The sequence below is a fragment of the Pholcus phalangioides genome, unplaced genomic scaffold, assembly GCF_987345545.1.
Source record: "Pholcus phalangioides strain wild (caught in Gottingen) unplaced genomic scaffold, Ppha-v1.0 ptg000003l_1, whole genome shotgun sequence".
Lineage (NCBI taxonomy): Eukaryota > Metazoa > Arthropoda > Arachnida > Araneae > Pholcidae > Pholcus > Pholcus phalangioides.
In genome coordinates, this window is record NW_028301596.1 from 54,988,049 (window position 1) to 55,007,524 (window position 19,476).

At 40.9% G+C, this 19,476-nt stretch overlaps 1 protein-coding gene across 1 annotated transcript; it reads right to left on the bottom strand.

The window, feature by feature from the left end:
* Positions 1–3,346: 3,346 nt before the first annotated feature.
* LOC149088904 (non-canonical pre-mRNAs endonuclease FASTKD5, mitochondrial) lies at positions 3,347–5,436 on the bottom strand. The gene has a single exon (XM_089250546.1). It carries the CDS (start codon positions 5,287–5,289, stop codon positions 3,376–3,378), a length of 1,914 nt encoding a protein of 637 aa, XP_089106672.1. The 5' UTR covers positions 5,290–5,436; the 3' UTR covers positions 3,347–3,375.
* Positions 5,437–19,476: the final 14,040 nt, after the last annotated feature.

The window sequence follows — 19,476 nt, forward strand, 5'->3', positions numbered from 1 at the left end:
CTTGCATTCGCACGTTGAAGTTGGGAACCACAGAAAACCAAGCTTAGCCAACCACCACATACGTTGGTTCAAACCTGGGTTCTCATGATTTGAGTCCGTAACTATGACTACTCGATAACCACAGTGGCAAAAAAAACCCATTAAAAATTACATCTAAAAACTTCACTTACTCACAAACAGTACACATTCTAATGGGTTATTTCATTGCCATACTACAGTCGATGCTGGATATAATGACATCCTTCATCCGGTCAAAAACAGACCTTATATTGAGAGGGTCGTTATATCGAAAGTATGACATATGTGATAGTCATTCTATAAAAAATTTGGGACTTATCCTTCCAGTCATTGTAATGTAATGGTCACTATAACATGAGGTTGTTATAACAAGCGTCAATTGCATAACTAAAGAGAAATATCTGTTCAATGCTATTCATATTATAGGTGTTTGGTGGGGAAAAACCCATGACGATTTTTACCCCCCCCCCCAGAATTTTCTGTAATGTGCCGGCACCGATATAATAATTACATAAAAATCAGGGCCGGAACCAGAGTGGGCGGCAGGGTGAGGGGAAATTGCCCCAGACGGAAAAATTTAAGGGCAGTAATTTTAGGTGGGAACAAAGAAAACAGTTAAAAATTATTGAATTTTAAACTTGTCGGAGCGGCAAAATAATGTTTGCTCCAGGCGGAAAAAATCCTGGTTACAGCACTGCGTAAATAATTGCTATATATTGATAGGTCTACTATATTTATATAGGCTACAGCATGTATAACTTCTATTTCTCACGCTTTAGCATCATAAATCTGAAAAAAACAACCCAGTGGGCTGGGTTTTTCTTCCGAACTGATTGCAAGCTTTTGTTTTGTCACACCCTCCAATGCCTTCATTGCCACACTTCTTCAGAACCTGAGTATCGTTGCCGCCCCCTTAAGCAAATTATTTATACGAGGAAAAAGAAAAAAAAATGGCATGGAGCAAGATTGGGGGGAAAAAGCTGGTTGTAGGAAGTATGTATGAAGGTATGTCAAAGCATCGGAATGTGATGCTTTGACAGGTTATCTTTTCTTTCTTTCGAACTGAGCGCAACTCAGGTCTATCACCCTCTATGGGCATGAGTTGTGCCGCAAGTGTGTGTACCTAACAGTCTGAGTGCTTATCTGTCTGATTTTTCAGTGCTGCCATCTATATTTAAGGGAAGTGAGTGAAGTGTAATTACATTCCTACTATTTGTAGGTCTATCGCTCTCTGTGGCGAGACTTTTTAAAGAGGAGATCAGCTTGCATTCACGCCTCAAAGTTGAGAACCTCAGAAAACCAACTTCAGCCGACCACCACTGTGGCAACAGTGGGGTTCGAACCAGAAACTTCCCGATGTGAGTCCATCACTATGACCATTCAACCACCACAGCGGCTTGACAGGTTATCTGACACCAAGAGAGACCTCTGAGCTGGTGCATTATCATGATGGAGCACCCATAACTTGGCCTTCCAAAGATCTGGTCACTTGTGTCTCACTGAACCATCAAGGACTCACAGGTTCCCCCCTGGTGTCAGATTTATCTGTCAAAACATCACATTCCGATACTTCCACAACCATCTTATTCCTTTGATTTGTTTTTTTCCTCGGGTAAAGAATTTGCTTAAGGGAGCAACGATTTTCATGTTCAGAAGAAGTGCAGCAACGAAGGGACTGCTCACTGCACTTCTCCACTTTTCGTCACATCCTGAAGAAGGTACTGGAGGATGTGGCAAAAAAAAAGGCTGGTAATCCGTATTTACATCTTTGTATGAAAAATGGCAAAAGTGCATAATTGCACAGGGTAGTTGTGTTGAAGGAGAAATATATATACCAAATAAACAGGTTCTATCTGTACTGATTCTTCCCACAATAAAATAAGTTCTGAAACTTTTCGAACGATGTAGAAAAAAACTTCAGACGCCACTGTCTAGAGAAAACTCGAAAATCAGCCTGGACATCTAGTAACCTTCGCCTTCAATCACACACACACAATCAGACAAAAGTACAAAAAACACAGTGAATGTCAGAAAAAAATACAATGCAGACGAAAAGGAATGAAAATAAAATAAAAATAAGCGCACACTTTGCGACTTTATGGGATTTTGCAATCCTTCCATTGCATGCAAGACACTTCATTCTGAGATTACATTTTAATTATATTTTGCTGCACGATTTGCATGAAAATTAAATTAAGAAAATTTTGATTTCTCTGGAAAAAATGTGTGAATTTTTGCTCATGAACAGGCATTTGAGAAGTAATTAGTTGGTTTGATTGATAAAAATACTGTTGCCCATTAGTGTATGAATAAATCCTGTTCATTAAGTTTTTTTTATCGCCTCATTATATCTTAGGTTATAAGCTAAAGTTTTTCGCTGTCAGTTACTCATATCTCTCACAAAGAATTTACATTCAAAACAATGGAGATCATTTCAACCTGTTACACATCGCCATATTAATACCCATTTATAAAATGGTGATAAAATTAATTAGAAGTATAAAAGTAATTTTGTTCGAGACAAACAGATTGCACACTATGATACTGAAATCGCTCCCAGTTTTGTTTAACTCTTTAATGCCCAGAGAGAACACCTGGGAGGTTCCAAGAAATCCTGAGATTTTTTGTGTTCGAAGTGCACTCGTCCAAATGTTGATCACTTTCCCTTTCCTCACCTTTCTCCATGAGTTTCTATTCATGCTATCCTTTGCATTGACGTTTATCATTTCATTCCAATAGATTTTTGAGAACTAATTTGTCTACTGAAATCACCCCCTCCCTCTCCAGAGTATTATCTCCTTGCAAAATGCACATCAAGTGCCCTAATCTTTCTGTAATACTCCAGCATTTAAAATCCCATTGATAGGGCGTTCTAATTGTCTCTTCGGTTCCTGTCTCAGACAAGAGCTTTCTTCTTCTCCCGTTGTCGACAAAAGTCTCAAAAACATACCCATACCCCCCTATTTGGGCCGTCTATGGCCGTTTGCATGTACGACCATCTTCGGCAGTATAGAGTTAAATTTTATACAAAGTTGTTTGTTTGAACACTACAGAGTCAAAATATATCTTGGGTGCTTTTACATGTAATGTAAAAGCACCCAAAAATCCATGCGTTTTCATCATTCAAATCCATGGATGTTTGGCGTCGAAAATCCATGCATTTTTGATACCAAAACTGACCCTGAGAAAAAATGGCAGTGCAAATTCGCCAAGACAAAGAAGGTGCCAAGGGGATGGTTATAACGGAAAAGTACCCTATGCAGTTTTCTACTGTTTCCAGATTGGTTAATTGGTATAAAATAGCGAGCCAATCATAACAAATGCCGGAGATGATACAGCAAATTTATTAAAAAATAATCATTTGGCCTTCGGCAAAACTTCCTGATTCAAAGTTTTCAATTTCTTTGCCAGTAGATTTCTGCGTTGATTGCTGTTCGAGGGAATGTCCTTATAGGACATCATATGAACTTTATAACCTAAGAGTTTTAATTGCCTGTGTTTCATATTCATTATCGCAGATAAATTATTTGACTTGAATGCGTATGAAAAAGCACCACATATTACGATGCAAGTCCAGGATTCATCAGGGGGAGGTTTAACCACCATATCCAATGGGTAAGATTTGAGGATGTCGGACAAATGCTTTGCTTTCGGATTCTTTGACTGCTTGCTACCTTGCAATCTGACTAAAATGTCCGGGCTGAATATGTGCGGTAGAATGTGCCTCATACAAACGTTTTCTTCCCCGCACAACTCTTTGAATGTCTCAAGCACTTTGACGGTCAAGTTGGATTGTATACTCTTCTGTTGGGATGCAGAGGAGGTAACACTGCCGAGATTACCTCTCTGCATTTCCAACTGTCTGAGAATATTCACATTTAACCGCGGACCAGTGTAGGAGCTGAACTCGATCTGCACGCAGTAGTCAATGACGGCAAACACGTTCATCACATCGTGATAATTCTTTTGACAATGAGTCACGAATGCTGGATCGAAGACGGTCCGAAGAAGATCGGCATCATAGTAACCGAGATAAGCGAAGAACAATGTTATGAACACCAAGTCGCGAGGGTAATTCCAGAATTCCATCTCCCTACTCTTCTTCAACAATTCCTTGCACATGGTTTCGTTGAAGTCTTCTGAAGGGACATGATTAAATGCTGACAGGCACTGCAACACTTTATAAATGTCTTTTATGCGTGTGTCAGGTAGACACATCCTTACTTTGTCACTGACGGTATCTAGAAGAAGCGGTTCATAAATGTTAGCCTTCGAGCACAGCAATGCAGAATGTATGGCAGCAGGAACATCCCACCTATGGATGTTAACGGCAAGCTTCCGCAAGAGAGGGACATAGAACTCTGTGATGTGGTAATGAAAACTCTTCCTCAAGCACTTCAAAATACCGATCACTGCAGAGTTTGAAATGTTATCTGCATCCTCGACCAAGCGACTGATGATGATCTTTATTGTGTTCAAATTATTCAACTGAGTCTCTGTCTTAAAGAAACCCAAACATATCACGCTTATTTCGGGAAGGCTAATGTCCTTGATTATGGCTCCTATATGCTTCTCGACTGGATTCAACAGGTTCTGCGGAATACTCCTCTGCAAGTTAACGAAAAACATCAAATGCACGATCTGGTTGGATGTCAACAAATCATGTTGGGAGATTAGGTTCTTTATCATGTGGATATTGTAGTTCGTGATGCGGCTTAGACCCAGGTGATACCAGTAATCGGCCACGAGGAGCTTCTGGTCCGCAGACCAGACTTGGAGTCTCTCTGTGCACTCTTTATCTGTAGCGTTCCAGATGGTCTTGAAGTTTCTGGCGTATGTTTTTGGACTTGGCGGCCACAAAGCGAGATTGCACAACGTGCACGTTATGTCATGGTAGCTTGCTTTGGAGATAAAAGAAGCCAATTCATCCGCCAAGACATCGAATTGGCGATCATCTAGCAGTAAACGCTCTTGGTTTTTCGATGTGACGAGGGAAAAATATTTGAAAACGCTATTCTGAGTGGTCAGCTCGTTCAAGTGAACGATACACGCTGATGGATCCTTGACAACGGTTTTCTCATATCCAGCGGAGGTTTCGAGTATTCGGTGAGAATTTGAATTCTCTTGCTCTATGAAGTATCTCCCGCCAATGTTGTTGTTGGCGACAACTGCTTGGCGATGATTGCTTCTATACCCTAAAGGAGGCAAAATGTTTTTCATCGCTCGACCCGAAACAAAACGTCTACCGAAAAAAATAAATAGATTCATCATTAAATATGAAATGAATTATTTAAAGTATCAAATCATTACCTCACTATTATTTGTTGGAATATAAGCTAACAAATGTACCCGATAATGAAAATCTTGATTCATCACGCCGCGGTTTTGTTTTGTTTACTAGAGCCTGTATGGGACGACCCGAACTTCGAACGAATAGTACTAAACGACCTTGACTTCACATTAAAATATCCTGAAATTGAAAAAGCTTATGTTAAAGCCACTATAGAAGTCGCTAGTAACATTCGACTTCAGACTCTATAATAGAAACATGGCGTGTTTAAACGTGATGTACAAGTACCTGATTTTGTGCTGTTGTACACGGTTATTGATTCACAAGTTTCCCTTCCAAAAGTTAAGCGCGTGACGGTTTATATAACATTACGACACCACTTTATTCTTGCCCCTCTAGTTAGTGGAACACAAACACGTGGTACTCGCGCTTAAGCCGGGTTTCCTGTGTCGCGTGCAACGTGATTCGTCCAGCGCGACACGCCGTCCACTCACCAGTAAGAAAAGCAACATGACTTTTCCTACAGAGCGCAATACGGCTCACGACAGCGCTTTACGTTGGGCGTTATTGGCTGACTCCTTCCACGACCACCTAAATTACACAGGTTTATCTATAGGTTATCAGATTAGTTATCTAGGTGGTCGTGCTCCTTCTGGAGGAGTCAAATGCGTCGTGCGCCGCGGTTTTGCCGATATGCTCTTCACTCTTGTGTGTTTTCTTTTCCTTCCCTTCAAACCGGAGCATGCAGACGACAGAGTAGCTGATGCCAAAGTAATATACTTTATATAGCCGCCCTGATCTGATGCGCCTCGCTAGGAAAACACAAACACGTAGACGTAGCGTGATTATATAACTCGTTTTTGTCGGCGCGAAATAGTCTAATTCGGTTCACGCAGCGCAACAAACTCATTCCTAGGAAAACCCGGCTTTCTGAGTCCTTTCACGTGGAACCGTCGGCATTCAGCACCAGCAGATAGTACCTTAACTAGTAATATCACAACCTTGGAAGTAACAGTTGTGGAGGTCGCACGTCCGCTTAGGTACTATGGCAATATACCGATAACGAAAACAATTCCCAAGCAAGTGAAACAGCTGATCGGAGACATGGGTCCAGTCAACCAGGGTTACCACCATTGAGAAGAAATATAAGAGGAGAAATAAGGTATTTCTCCTCTAAGGTTACCACCCCATCTGATGATCGGTATATTCATGGACGGAGATACGGGGGAGGAGGGGCATTGCCCCCCCCCCCAGCGTCAAAGGTGGAGTCGACTGATCTAATGTATATATGTATATATGAATTGACATCATCATCATCGTGCCTCACCCCCGGACTTCCAAGTCTATCTCAGCCTATGGGTATATTGCTTTAGTAATCAAGCGGAATCCACGATCCACGAGTGACTTTCACCACTGTTACATCTATTGTTGCAGCATCACTTGGTAAGACAATATTTGCCAGTACTGTGTGCCTAAAGCTCCACATGAAGGGACTATGCGCCCGAGTACACGCATTTGTATTCCACTAACCGTGTAATCTAGAGGAGCAAGATTAAAGTGGTGTCGTAATGTTATATAAACTGTCGTGTGCTTAAATTTTTAAAGCGAATGTAATAATAGATTTTATACAGGGCCCGGCTTTTACATGGGCGAATGGAAGTGTTCGCCCAGGACTCAATGATTTTGAGGAAAATTAAAGGAAACAACAACATATATTCCCTGACTAACCAAACAGCCGCTGTGGTCGTAGAATGGTCATAGTGACGGACTCGCATCGCGAAGTGTACCGGGTTCGAACCCCACTGGCGACACAGTGGTGGTCGGCAGAAGTTAGTTTTCTGTGGTTCCCAACTTCGATGCGCGAATGGGAGCCGATGTCCCCGTTAAAAAGTATTGCCGCAGAGAGCAACAGGCCTACAAACAGTACAAACATTCAATCATTACACTTCACTTCTTAAATATTGATGGCAGCACTGAAAAATCAGACACAACACTAGATAAGCATCCAGGCTGTTAGGTACACACACTTCCGGCACACCTCACTGGGTGGTAAATTGCCCATGGCGATAGACCTGAGTTGTGCTCGGTCCGAGAGAAAGATTAATCAAACATTGAACGCTACTACTACTACTAAACCACGCATGCACCTCGTCCATATTCCTCTGCGGAACCTCTAACGAATTGGTACATGCGGGAATGTGTGTGTATGTGTAGTGAAACCTGACGTGAAGTTTGTTTCTGTGTAATGCTTGTTATGTGTCGTGCTGTCATCTGCCACCAGTTTTTCTAACTGTGAGTGAAGTGTAATGATTGAATAATTTATCGTTGTAGGCGTGTTGCTCGCTGTGGCGAGACTTTTTAATGGGGAGATCGGCTCGCATTTGCGCCTCGAAGTTGGGAACCACAGGAAACCAACTTCAGCCGACCACCACTGCGGTGACGGTGGGGTTCGAACCCGGATCCCCGCGATGCGAGTCCGTCATTATGACCACTCGACCACCACAGCGGCAACATTGAACGCTGGTGAACGAACCCCTGAATTCCTGCTTTGTGTACGACCTCCCCCCCCCCCCCACCCCATCATATAAAATTTGATCTTTGATTTTGAGGGGACGCACCCAAATAGTAGCCTGACGTGATATTTGACGTGAAACATTTGGTGATTTTGTCCAACTGACGTTAGTCGGAAAAAAAGAGTAACTATTTACTCTAATATATTACTATTACCTAAAAATTTCAATGTCGTAGATGAATGCGAAGGTCATAAGTTTACTTCTTTCTTACACGATGCTGTTGAGACGGCAGTAAAATCACGGCCGACTCAACGTAAGGCCAGCGAAGCTAGAGATCACGTGACTTCATCCATCCAATCTAGGGAATATATTCTCTGTGAATATAAATATATTTCCTACGCTCATCCATAGCACGTCAAAGGGAATGTGTCACGTGACCAAACATATCGAGTCAGCCATGCCCAAGGATTGGCGAGTAAAGGCACGTGATCTCTAATTTCCTTGACCTTGTATTGAGCCGGTCGTGGTAGGAGACACTTTTTTTTTTTGATAAATATTAAAAATTTGTTTGAGTTCCGTGGAACAGCCATCATCAAGGTTTTCGCGAGAAATTTCATGAAGGAAACCCCTGACCTAGAGAGTGTGCAAGTATGTGAGTAACGAAAAGGTGACCCACATGGTGACAGTAGGACGAAGACAGTCACCTAGAACAGCGGTTCTCAAACCGGTTGATTTCTTTTCTGCGAGTGGAAGGCCACCAACACCAAGCATGGCCCCCGCTCTGTCCCTTGCGGGATATAAGCACTCCTGTGGAAGGCCAGATTACATACACGACTAATGAAAAATGAATGGGTAAAAATGAAACAGTAAACCAGTCATGGCCCGGTTTGACTGATGTCTGGGCCCGATAACGGGCTGTGACCCGGGGGTTGAGAAACACTGACCTGGAGGGTGTGAAAGCACGTGAACACACCAAAAGCGTGACTTGGACAAAGAAGCATGTTTATGGTGAGGAGGAGGGCTAAGCAGGTTTTGTGAGGGTGGAATGAGTGTTCAAAGAAAGTAGATTAGAATGGCTGAAGATACCTATCTTTTCGGCAGTGTTGTGGGAAGTATACCCACCTCTCACGCGGATGACTGGGGTTCGATTTCCAGTAGAGGAGAAATAATGCCATAAATAATGAAATGCCGGAAATAATGCCGTAAGGGGAGAAATAAATTGCGCCAGAGTGCTGCAATGGTAAGATACTCGTCTTCCACCATGAAAGTTGCCGTCAAGGTCCACGGGTTTGAATCCGAGGGAAGAACACCGAAAGAAAGTTCTTCAGAGCGTTGGGAGCCACCGATAGATGGCACCTTCATTTCCCACCAAACTCCACTGTTGGAAGTTGCCGAATGGTGATATGACCGAAGTTGGTGCACGGTAAAGTAGAATGGGTGAAGGACGCAAATTACAGCCTATAGGTAGAAAACCCCTAAATCCACCTCCGGGGATTGTGGCGATAGAACGTGTTGGTACAGCACATACAATGAAAGAAAAAAAAAGAAATAACTATAGAGAGCGTTTCTTTCTAGGAGGGCAAAAGCTGGAGGAAAGACTTTTTTTGATAGATATCGACAAGAAGTGCAAAAGGTGATGAGTAGCCAACCGTTGTCATTTTTTATTAATTTCTTGCGGCTTTAATAATTACATTCCACTGCTAATTTTTTGTTTTTATGTGTTTCTGGGTGAGATGAATGTACTTTAATTTTTTCGTAATTTTTTCTGGATGACACCTTTGGCTTTTTTTCCTGCAACGAAACAAACTTCACGTTAGGTTGACAAAAAAAAACGGGTGTTGGTAAGTGAGCACCCAAAGCATTCACGGCTCCGATGACAATTCAAATTCCATTAATCGGAAACTACCTGTGCAGTCTTTACCGGGACAGGAGAGTGCTCAAAGATGATAAGGTTATAAAAAATTGGATTGTGAGCTTGCCCCGTTCATCATGCCGAACGGAATCAGAGTCATCTGATCTTCTATCCCACAACATAGTGTGTGTTTCCTGTACCACATTCACTAGTATTTCTCAAAGTTTGGTTACATTCCATCAGGTGGAAAAGGGAGGGGGGGGGGGCAGTAGCAGCTACAACTACTGTAAATAATCCCATAGGTTCGCATCATCATTTGAAATGATTTATTTTGCGAATTTTCTTTGAATGTGTTGTAACAGCGTGAATAAAGCTCTCTTCCCTTAGAGATATTCGTCTCTGTTATTCGAATAACTTCTCTTTTGTTCAAGGGCATTTCTTCTCCGATTCGTTTTCATGTTCGTCCACATGAATGCATTCGAGAAACGTTACGTTGCACATGAATACAAATAATAAGCGTCAATTTTTTTCTCTCTCTTCCCTCACACGGGCTAATATATTATGATTATTATTTTTTCAAAGAGGGAAAAATTCCTTATTTATTTATTTCCCGGAGGAATCTGTCAGTGTATTTGCGCTTTTCAGGTTGATTGATGGCTATTATGTCGTTAATTGGTTATGTTCCTCTTCTTGCATGTTTTTGTTGTTACACGTAGGTACAGTACCGTACACAGTATTGGATGTACGTCTACACCTTCAACCTTCTTTTTCTTAGGAGTATGCGTGCAAGAGTGGAAAGAATTCGCCATTTTTTTCCCCTCATTCCTGTCTCATCACGGAGGAAAAACTGATTAATTTTCTTTACGAGACAAGGTACACACCAAGAATTTCCATTTATTTTTCTTCCTTCCAATAATTTCTATTGCTTATCACATATCAGTAGCGAACGCAAAACACATTCGGAATCAGGGCTAGACAAATCTCCAAAAAATTTATATGCCCGGTCAGGCATGTCACTACTACAATAATAGATACCTCAATCAATATTTCACGTGCCCGTTAAATAGTATCACTGGACTTGCAAAATTTTGAAAGCAAACTGATTTGTTTTTCTAAAAAATACCGACAGTGATATGCAATTTTTTTTTTAAATCGAAATTTTTAAAGAAATATAAAAATTTAAAAGGAATGTGGTCACACTATTTAAAAATTTAAAATTAGCCATTATAATTGTAATACACTAATTATAATTTTCAGCGCTATTGGCACTGAAAAGAAGTCACCAATTCGCCTCGCTTATCGATTCGTAATTGATTTACAGCACGGGACCGGACTTTGAAAGGCACTGACGTCAGATAGGGTGAGTAGATTATGCGACGGGAGAAATCGTGATAAAAACCGGGACATCAGGAAAAAAAAATTCAGAATACATTATAGTGTCGAATTGTAAGGCAATGAATAAAATTACTTATTGGCACTAAAAAAGCCTTGTATGGCTTGGGGTTCAGTGTTCCTCGTTCTTCAAACTTTTTTCCCTCATAGTAGACCGTTGAAATGGGAGAAATAATTTGCCAAACGACGAAAAAAAAAAAATTGGAAGAAAATTGCTTAACCTTGTGACATTTATAATGTACTATGCTACTGTAAATACGGGAAACCGCTTTATGCTAGGACCCACCCTGTCACTTATTGAATAAAATTATGACTATATGTTTAAATTCTTGAAATAAAATGGTTATTGGTTTTGAACCTATGTGCAGAATGAAAATGAACAACAAAAATGTGGTACAAAAATGAATTTTTTAAATTTTCATACTGCATATTGGCGTAAACTTTATGCGCCAAAATACCAGTTGCTATGTTTTTTGGTGTTTGAAAAAAAATAATTTAATATAGCAAACATTAAGACATATAAACCGAAATTTTGGAGCATAAAATTTACATCGGTATGCAGTTAAAAAAATGCAATCATAATAGTTCACGCATTTGTTTCTTCGTTTTCATGCTACTACTTCAACTCCGGCATATCGCTATTTACTGCCATTAATGAGATGGGTTGGAAATGAAGGCGCTGTGATCTCACCTCAAGTTCGTTAGGGAAAATATCTTATCTATACCCTCCCTTGGGTTCGAACCCGGGACCGTAACGGCAGCCTTCACAGCGGTAGACGAGCATCTTACCACCACGCCACTCGAGCGTTTCGCTTGCGTACCAGTTCAAAACCAACTTATTCTAATCCAGAAATTAGTATAGAGAGTTTAGATTTTATTTGATAGGTGGCAGCAAAAGTCCCATATTTTTGTGATGTTTGGATATTTTTTCCGATATTTTGGTGTATATATATATATATAGAAGACAAAAGCTGCATAAATATTTTCTACAACTTTAGAATCAATCTCAGAATTCTTAAACTTTTCGGACCCTTTATATATTACTACTACTCAACCGTACATGCACCTCGTACATATTCCTGTGCGGAATTTCTAACGAATTGGTAATGTGCGTGTATGTGCTGCCAGTGCTGGTGCAAAAGGTACAACCACAGAGGGCCCACTTGAAAGGAGAGCCCCCAGAATGGCACATTTACGCCCATTCTGGGCCTAAGAAGGACCAGAAGGGGGCCTAAATGCAAATTCTTGCACACGCCACAGTAATGGCTAGTTACGGCACTGTGTTGTAAACCTAACGTGAAGTTTGTTTCTGTTTAATGCTTGTTATGTGCAGTTCTGCCATTTGCCATTAATTTTTCTAACTATCTATGAGTGAAGTGCAATGATTGAACAATTGCACCGTTGTAGGCCTGTTGCTACACTTTATATATATTATATGGCCATATAATGTTTTTAGAAAATTATATTTTTACGTTTTTATGCAAACTAAGATCATAAACTCTTCTTCCTTGAATACCATTACGAGGTACTATTTCGCTGGAAATGAGGGTTCCCCCACCCCCGTTTTGCAGAATAGCCCAGTTTCAGTATATGAGAGCACACTGGGCTGCTAAAAAGACCGTGAAAACAGCTCAAAATAACGATGACAACACATTTGCATCACGGCTGCCAAAGAAAACAGTTCTTTGAAATTTCACGCATTCGTGTAGGAACACTTGCATCATCGTCGTTGGAAAAATTGGAAACTTTCTCTTCTCTCTCTTAAAAACTAATTTTTTTTGTTATTTTTATACGCCCGCGTCGGGCTTGTGCTCGAAAAAAAAATGCATGCCCGGTCAAAATTTTTACTTGTCTCGGGCATGTCGGACATTTGTCCAGCGCTGCTGAGATTGCGTCAGAAAATTCATCGCATTTCGTGAATCTTACTAGACTGAAATGGCCTTTTTCATTCCTGATACGAAATGTTCTGTTCCCGCCAGGTATTATGGGAAATGAACTTGAAAATTCAAATGTCGCAACAAAAAATTCAAACCCATTTTATCGTTGCAGCTCCTAAACGAAAAATAGTATAATCTAATAGCATTTGAAAGAAAAGACAAAATTCTGCTCTCGAAATAAAATTAAACAATAGAGATGTCATTTTTCTCAGCCCATGACACGTCAAGGAAAGAGACTTTCTAGCTATTATTGTTGAGACGAACTTTGGAAAGTAAAGTTTGAGTCTAAGCTGGGAATCCATCCCCCCGGTGTCTCTTGCAATTCGTTCAAATGCAGGCAACCAAAATTACATACACAACAATTTCTCTCCTTACACACATACACGCGCAGTGATGAACTGAGCCAACACCGTCTATAGCAGAAAGCTTCCGCGCGAAACTTATGACGACACTGAAGTCGTCCATTTCACCTATAGTCATTGCATATATTGCATAAAAAGAAGATTTCGCATATACGTTAGCCTGCTATATCCAATGACTACAGGGGAAATTGATGACTTCAGTGACGTCAAAGATTCGAGCGGAGGCTTTTTGCTATAGAAGGTGTTGACTGAGCAGAGACCCAGTAACCTGCCTCAACTCAGCGATGAGCACCCAGGTGGCTACAGTAGAGAGAGATGTTACTCTTTCTCTCTCTACTCAGTGCATCAAACAACTGTGCGTGTTATAATAAGTAAAGGACTAGTTGTGTCTCTGCAGGAAATTGATTAAGAGATAACTTAGTAATAATTGGAGGTTTTCCAATTTCGAGATGATACAGGAAATATTCAAGCGTTTACCATCTTTACTTTACAAATATAGAAGACAGGTAGCAGCACCAGCAGAATATGAAACAAGCACAAGACCCTGACAACATAAATACGTTGGAGGCTACACATACACTCAGAAAACACATTCCAGCGTGTACCGATTTATTAGAAATTCCGCAGAGAGATGTGTACGAAGTGCATGTACGGCTAAATAGCAGGGATACTGATTACGGCACTTGTTCGGATTGAGAGCGGACCAGAGTTCGATTCCCAGCGGAAGATTTTTTTTTCCCTCCGAAGTTCGTCTCAGCATTAATATCATATCCAGAAAGTTTCTTTCTTTTATGTATGAACCATTGTTAAGAAATGAGTGAGCAGGCAACGTCACGAATATGAAAAAAACAAAAAACAACAACTTGGCAGGTTGTTAGCGTCCCCGTATGTTCAGTGGCGTATTTACGGGATTCTTAGTGGGAGGGAAGTTGAGAGGGGCAGAAAATTAGTAGAATGGGAGAAGGGTGGCAAAATTTGTATAACCCTGAATAAATCCACCTCTGCCCAGACAGAAGGACTAGGTTAGTGAGTGACCTGGAGATTTTGCAAGCACGTGAGTGAGCAAAAGAGTTCCCAACCGGGGTTCCGAGACAGTTCTTTTGAGATTCCGCATGATCAAACACCATGGAACCCTTAAAAGTCCCGGAGAGCTATCAAAGAAGAAAACTTTCTTGTTACTGATATTCGCAAAGCTGTTCTATGTTTTGAATTTTAACGAGGTAGGGTCTTTTAAAAAAAAATTCACACCACTTTGAGGCCTAACCTAGAGATTGTGCAAGCATCTGAGTAACCAAAAGAATGACCTGGTTAGCAAGAGACGAACCCAGTGACCTAGAGGGTGTGAATGAAAGCATTTCTACGACCGGAAGATAGTGTAACACAGAAACATATTTACGGTGTGAGGGAGGGGTGGTGGTCTAAGCAGGCATATTAGGGGTTATTCATTTGGAAGAATGAGTTGTCAAGAAAACTAGAGTAGAATGGGTGAATTTCGGCAAAATTTGTCAAAATTCGCATAGCCCACAGACCAAAAAACTATATATCCCCCTCAAGAGGTTGGCCTCATGTGAAGTCCTCATCGGAGAGCACTAAAATTATGTGGTCCTTGCGAACTGCTCGAATTTCCATGGGGAAAACAAGCGGCACCTGCTATTTATCATAGCACCTGATCCCGTTATCGTGGGGTGCCCCTATGCACCAGAGAAGGCCCTCTGGGCCGCGCTTGGTGGACCTATGCGTTAAAACATCCCTGGACTAGTAATTTATAGGGGGGTAGTAGTTATCAATTGGAGTAGTTGCAATGTCTTATTCCTTCTTGAATTCAGACGCAAACAAAATGAGTGAAATAGCACTCAATGCTTGCTAAATTAATAAATGCCGTACCCTTCATCCGAAAGCACCCCAGAGATGTGGGTTCTGTTTTGGTTGTAAAGCAATTGTTGTTTATGTCTTGTAAACATTTATGTAAGGAACATAGCCAAAGATGCGCGCTCATGCGTCCTCATGTCCAAATTTTGGAACTTCTGGTAACCCTACTCACCTACACAGACTGGTTCTTTCTCTGCCCACAGAATTTCGATACCCGTGCGGAATGAAAAAACATCATGTTACCTAATAGAATACAGGGATTTTTTTTTTCTGCGCAAAGGAACCCCGTGTACACGGAAGTACACTCATCCTTAGTCATTCTCAGACTTTAAACGTCAATATTTTATAAACTTATTAACCATGAACTCATTAACCATAAACCCTTATTAAACCTTAAGAAAGGCACCATTTTCTCATAGTGCCTTTCTTGGTTACTTTTGTTCATAACCAACAAAAGGAATAAAAAAAAATCATCAGCCAAAATATGTCTTTTAGAAAATAAATGTATACAGTACAGGATGTAATAATTACATTGAGAAAAATCATTAAACTGGAACCACTTCTGCCACCTATCAAATAAAACACACAACTGTTAAATGATTCTTTAATCGGTGACCGGTTTTTGATTAACGTACTGCATGAAAAAAAGCAGCATAGTGTGATATTAGTAAATATTTAATAAGCAATAATATTATTTAAATTGTTAAATTTGCTTCATAATTTTAACAGTTTATATTTGTGTTCAGCAGAATAACATCAATAACACACTCGCTAAATATGGCTCTTATTGACTTTGCGAAGAGCATGTAATACAAGAATCGTACTATTTTTCAGTTTGTGTGATTTTCTATTACAATCACAGGAAGCTAAGATAATTTTTGTGTATTACTAACGTTATTTTACTTTTTTTAAACATCAACTGTTAAAATTTTGCAGCAAACTTGTTAATTTAATATACACTGCTCAAAACAATTAGGGGAGCACATGGTTTTAACAAAATTACGCAAAGATGTATACCGATAAGTAACATAAAATGAATCATCCATAATTTAAAGCCTAGCAGGAAACGGAAGAAGAAAACTTCACATGCAAATCAAAGTTCATGACGTCAAAAACCAGAAAAAGGAGATAAGGGCAGAAATCGGGATGTTGCAGAAACGTCTGTTTTACTGCCGTAACTGTGAAATTCGATTGCGCAGTTTTTTTTTTCTTTGAGACAAGGTGACTTGAGGATGTCTCAACAACGTGATTTACCGGAATCCATGGCATGGCGTGTTATAGGCAGACTGGAATCCGGGCAAACACAACGTAGTGTCGCGGACGCTGCTGGAGTCGCCAGAACTGTTGTTGCAAGGCTGTGGAATCGATTCCAAGAAACAGGAAATGTTAGACGTCAACCACGCGCCACTACAGCAACTGATGACCGGTATATACGGTTAACAGCCCGTCGAAACAGAACAGAGAATGCTACGCAGCTGCAAAGACGGCAGGGGCACTCGAAATAACCCCGCATTCGTTCGTGAAAGGTCACAATACAGACGAGCTGGTTGGATGGTATGGGGTGGAATCAGCATAGGCGGACGTACGGACCTGCATATCATTCGGAATGGCACTTTGACGGCCCGAAGTTATGCAGACGAGATACTGCGACCTCATGCCATCCCTTACGCTGGAGCCATTGGAGATTCCTTTGTTTTCCAGGATGATAATGCCCGACCGCATAGAGCTCGTCTGGTGGAGAACATGCTTGAAGCTGAAACAATACAGCGTATGGAATGGCCAGCGTGCTCTCCTGACCTGAATCCAATCGAGCATGTTTGGGACATGCTCGGACGACGCATTGCTGCGCGACCAAGGCCGCCTGTTACTGTCCGAGGTTTGCAGATTGCACTTCTTGAGGAGTGGAACAGTATTCCCCAAAGTCTGATCGATAACCTCATCGCATACATGGCAAACAGGTGTGCAGCAGTCTTAGCTGTTCGAGGAGACCACACGCCCTATTAAAACTCATGCATCATGTCTAAACAGTACTTTTTTTTATCGTTTACATGTAACCAAATTGTTGCCCTAAATCATCTTTTCATGTTTTTTCCATATTTTCAAAGAATTAAAGCTTAATTCCAAATTTTTTTACGTCTTTTTTTTCTGTATTGCGCATTGATACGCGTGTACTATCCATTGTATGCCAATACGTGGCTTTCTCGCACGGTTTTCTTAACTTTTTTGCTTGCTCCCCTACTTGTTTTGAGCAGTGTATATTATTGCTTAAAAAAATATTTGTTGCTGCCATGTTTCATTGTTTTTTATGCTCACGTTGATTTTTACCGATTATACCGAGACCAAATGAGGGTTATTGCACCGTTTGGTGAATTCGAGGAAAGAGTAGTCAAGAAAATTAGACTAGAGAATGGGAGAAGAGGACAATGGCGTATTTACGGGGAGGGCTTAGCGGGCCCAGGACGGCAAATTTTAGGAACGAGTGGCCAAGAAAATTAGTACATAATGGGAGAAAGGTGGCAAAAATTTTGTAACAACGAATCGCCTCTGCCCAGAGAGCGAGTGAGTGACCCGGAGAGTTTGCAAGCATGTGAGTAAACAAGAGTGTGCAAGCGGGTGAGTGAGCTAAAGAGTGACCTAGAGCGTGCGCAAGCATGTGAATGACCAAAACAGTGTGCAAGCATGTGAATGACCAAAACAGTGAGCAAGCATGTGAATGACTAAAACAGTTTGCAAGCATGTGGGTGACTGAAACAGTGTGCAAGCATGTGGGTGACTAAAACAGTGAAAGCAAGTGAATGGCCAAAAGGGTGACCTAGAGAGAGTGTGAGCACAAGAGTGACCAAAAGAGTAAGCACGCATATGAGTGACCAAAAAGAGTACGCAAGCACGTGAGTGACCAAAAGAGTACGCAAGCACGTAAGTAACCGAAAGAGTACGCAAGCACGTGAGTGACCAAAAAAGAAAAACTGAGGGCAAACGCATATTTACAGGGCGACGTGGGGGCACAGGGCGACCAATTCGAAGAATGAGTGGGGTCAAGAAAGATAAACTAGAACGAGAGAAGGGGGCAAAATTCGCGTAACCCACAGTCGACAACACCATAAATGCGCCTGTGCGTGTGTTATGTGATTAAGTTAAGGCATTTTACACCGTTTAAACATATCGGGTTAGCGTCGAACTTAGTTTTTTGATTGGTAACGAAATTGATAGTGGTAATAAATTGTGTTAATAATAAGAGCCACACAAATCTCAACATCTCGTTCTCTCTACATTACCACACAAGAAGCACCTATGCATGTAGCAAATATAAGTTTAATAGTCTTCTTTCCAAGTCTTTCTCCCTTACCCCTTTTAAGAGAGCGATAATCCCATTCTACGTACTTATTAAGAAAAGATATTATGAAGCGAATCTCTCCGATCCAATCATCGCATCGAGATCAATTCCAGAAGCATTGTCAAGACGTAACAGGCAATAGAGTAGGAGATTCATACCAGATTGGACTTATAACTGAGATGGAACTTTTTCCATTTATCCCATTTATGGAATTATGGGGAAAAAATTATTGATGTGGAACTTGAGATCGCTAAAAAAATGTTTTATTATCCCCAAGGATTTCCGATTGAAACGCCATTTCAATTCCTTATTATCATTCGTGTGACGACATGTACCGGGGGGGTGCTCAACCTCCGGCCCGGTCGAGGGGGTTTCATTCGGCCAGCGAAAGGTTTTCCGGTAGAAAACTATCAATACATACAACATGACAAATATCTAGGCTGACTACATTTCCTTCATAAAAATATGAGATATAACCAATTATCGCAAACATGTACAAGTAAAGTTCCTAATTAAAACAAAAAAATTGTCAAACACAAGCGAAGTTACCAATTACAGCCAAAATTATTGTCAAAGGCGTGAAAAATTGCCAATTACAGCCAAAGATAAAGATCAAAGGCAAGTTGCCACTCAAGGCTGGACGCACACCGATCAGACACGACTAGACAACATAGGATTAGACAAGCTTAGTCATTGTTGTTCGCGTTGATTTGTATGTCGCAACGCACACCGGTTAGTCAGACAAATTGAAATGTTGCGTCACAAAAATCAGTGTGAACAAAAGTGGCCAACTTTGTCTAAACGCTGTCTTCTCTAGTCGTTCCTAACCGGTGTGCGCACAGCCTAACGCTGATATAGTTGAGAAATCTCCAATGGCGGGGAATAGAAGGCTACTGTAAGTCGCAATGC

Excerpts from the sequence above, each read along its gene's own strand:
- LOC149088904 (XM_089250546.1), bottom strand. The coding sequence starts at position 5,289 with ATGATGAATCTATTTATTTTTTTCGGTAGACGTTTTGTTTCGGGTCGA.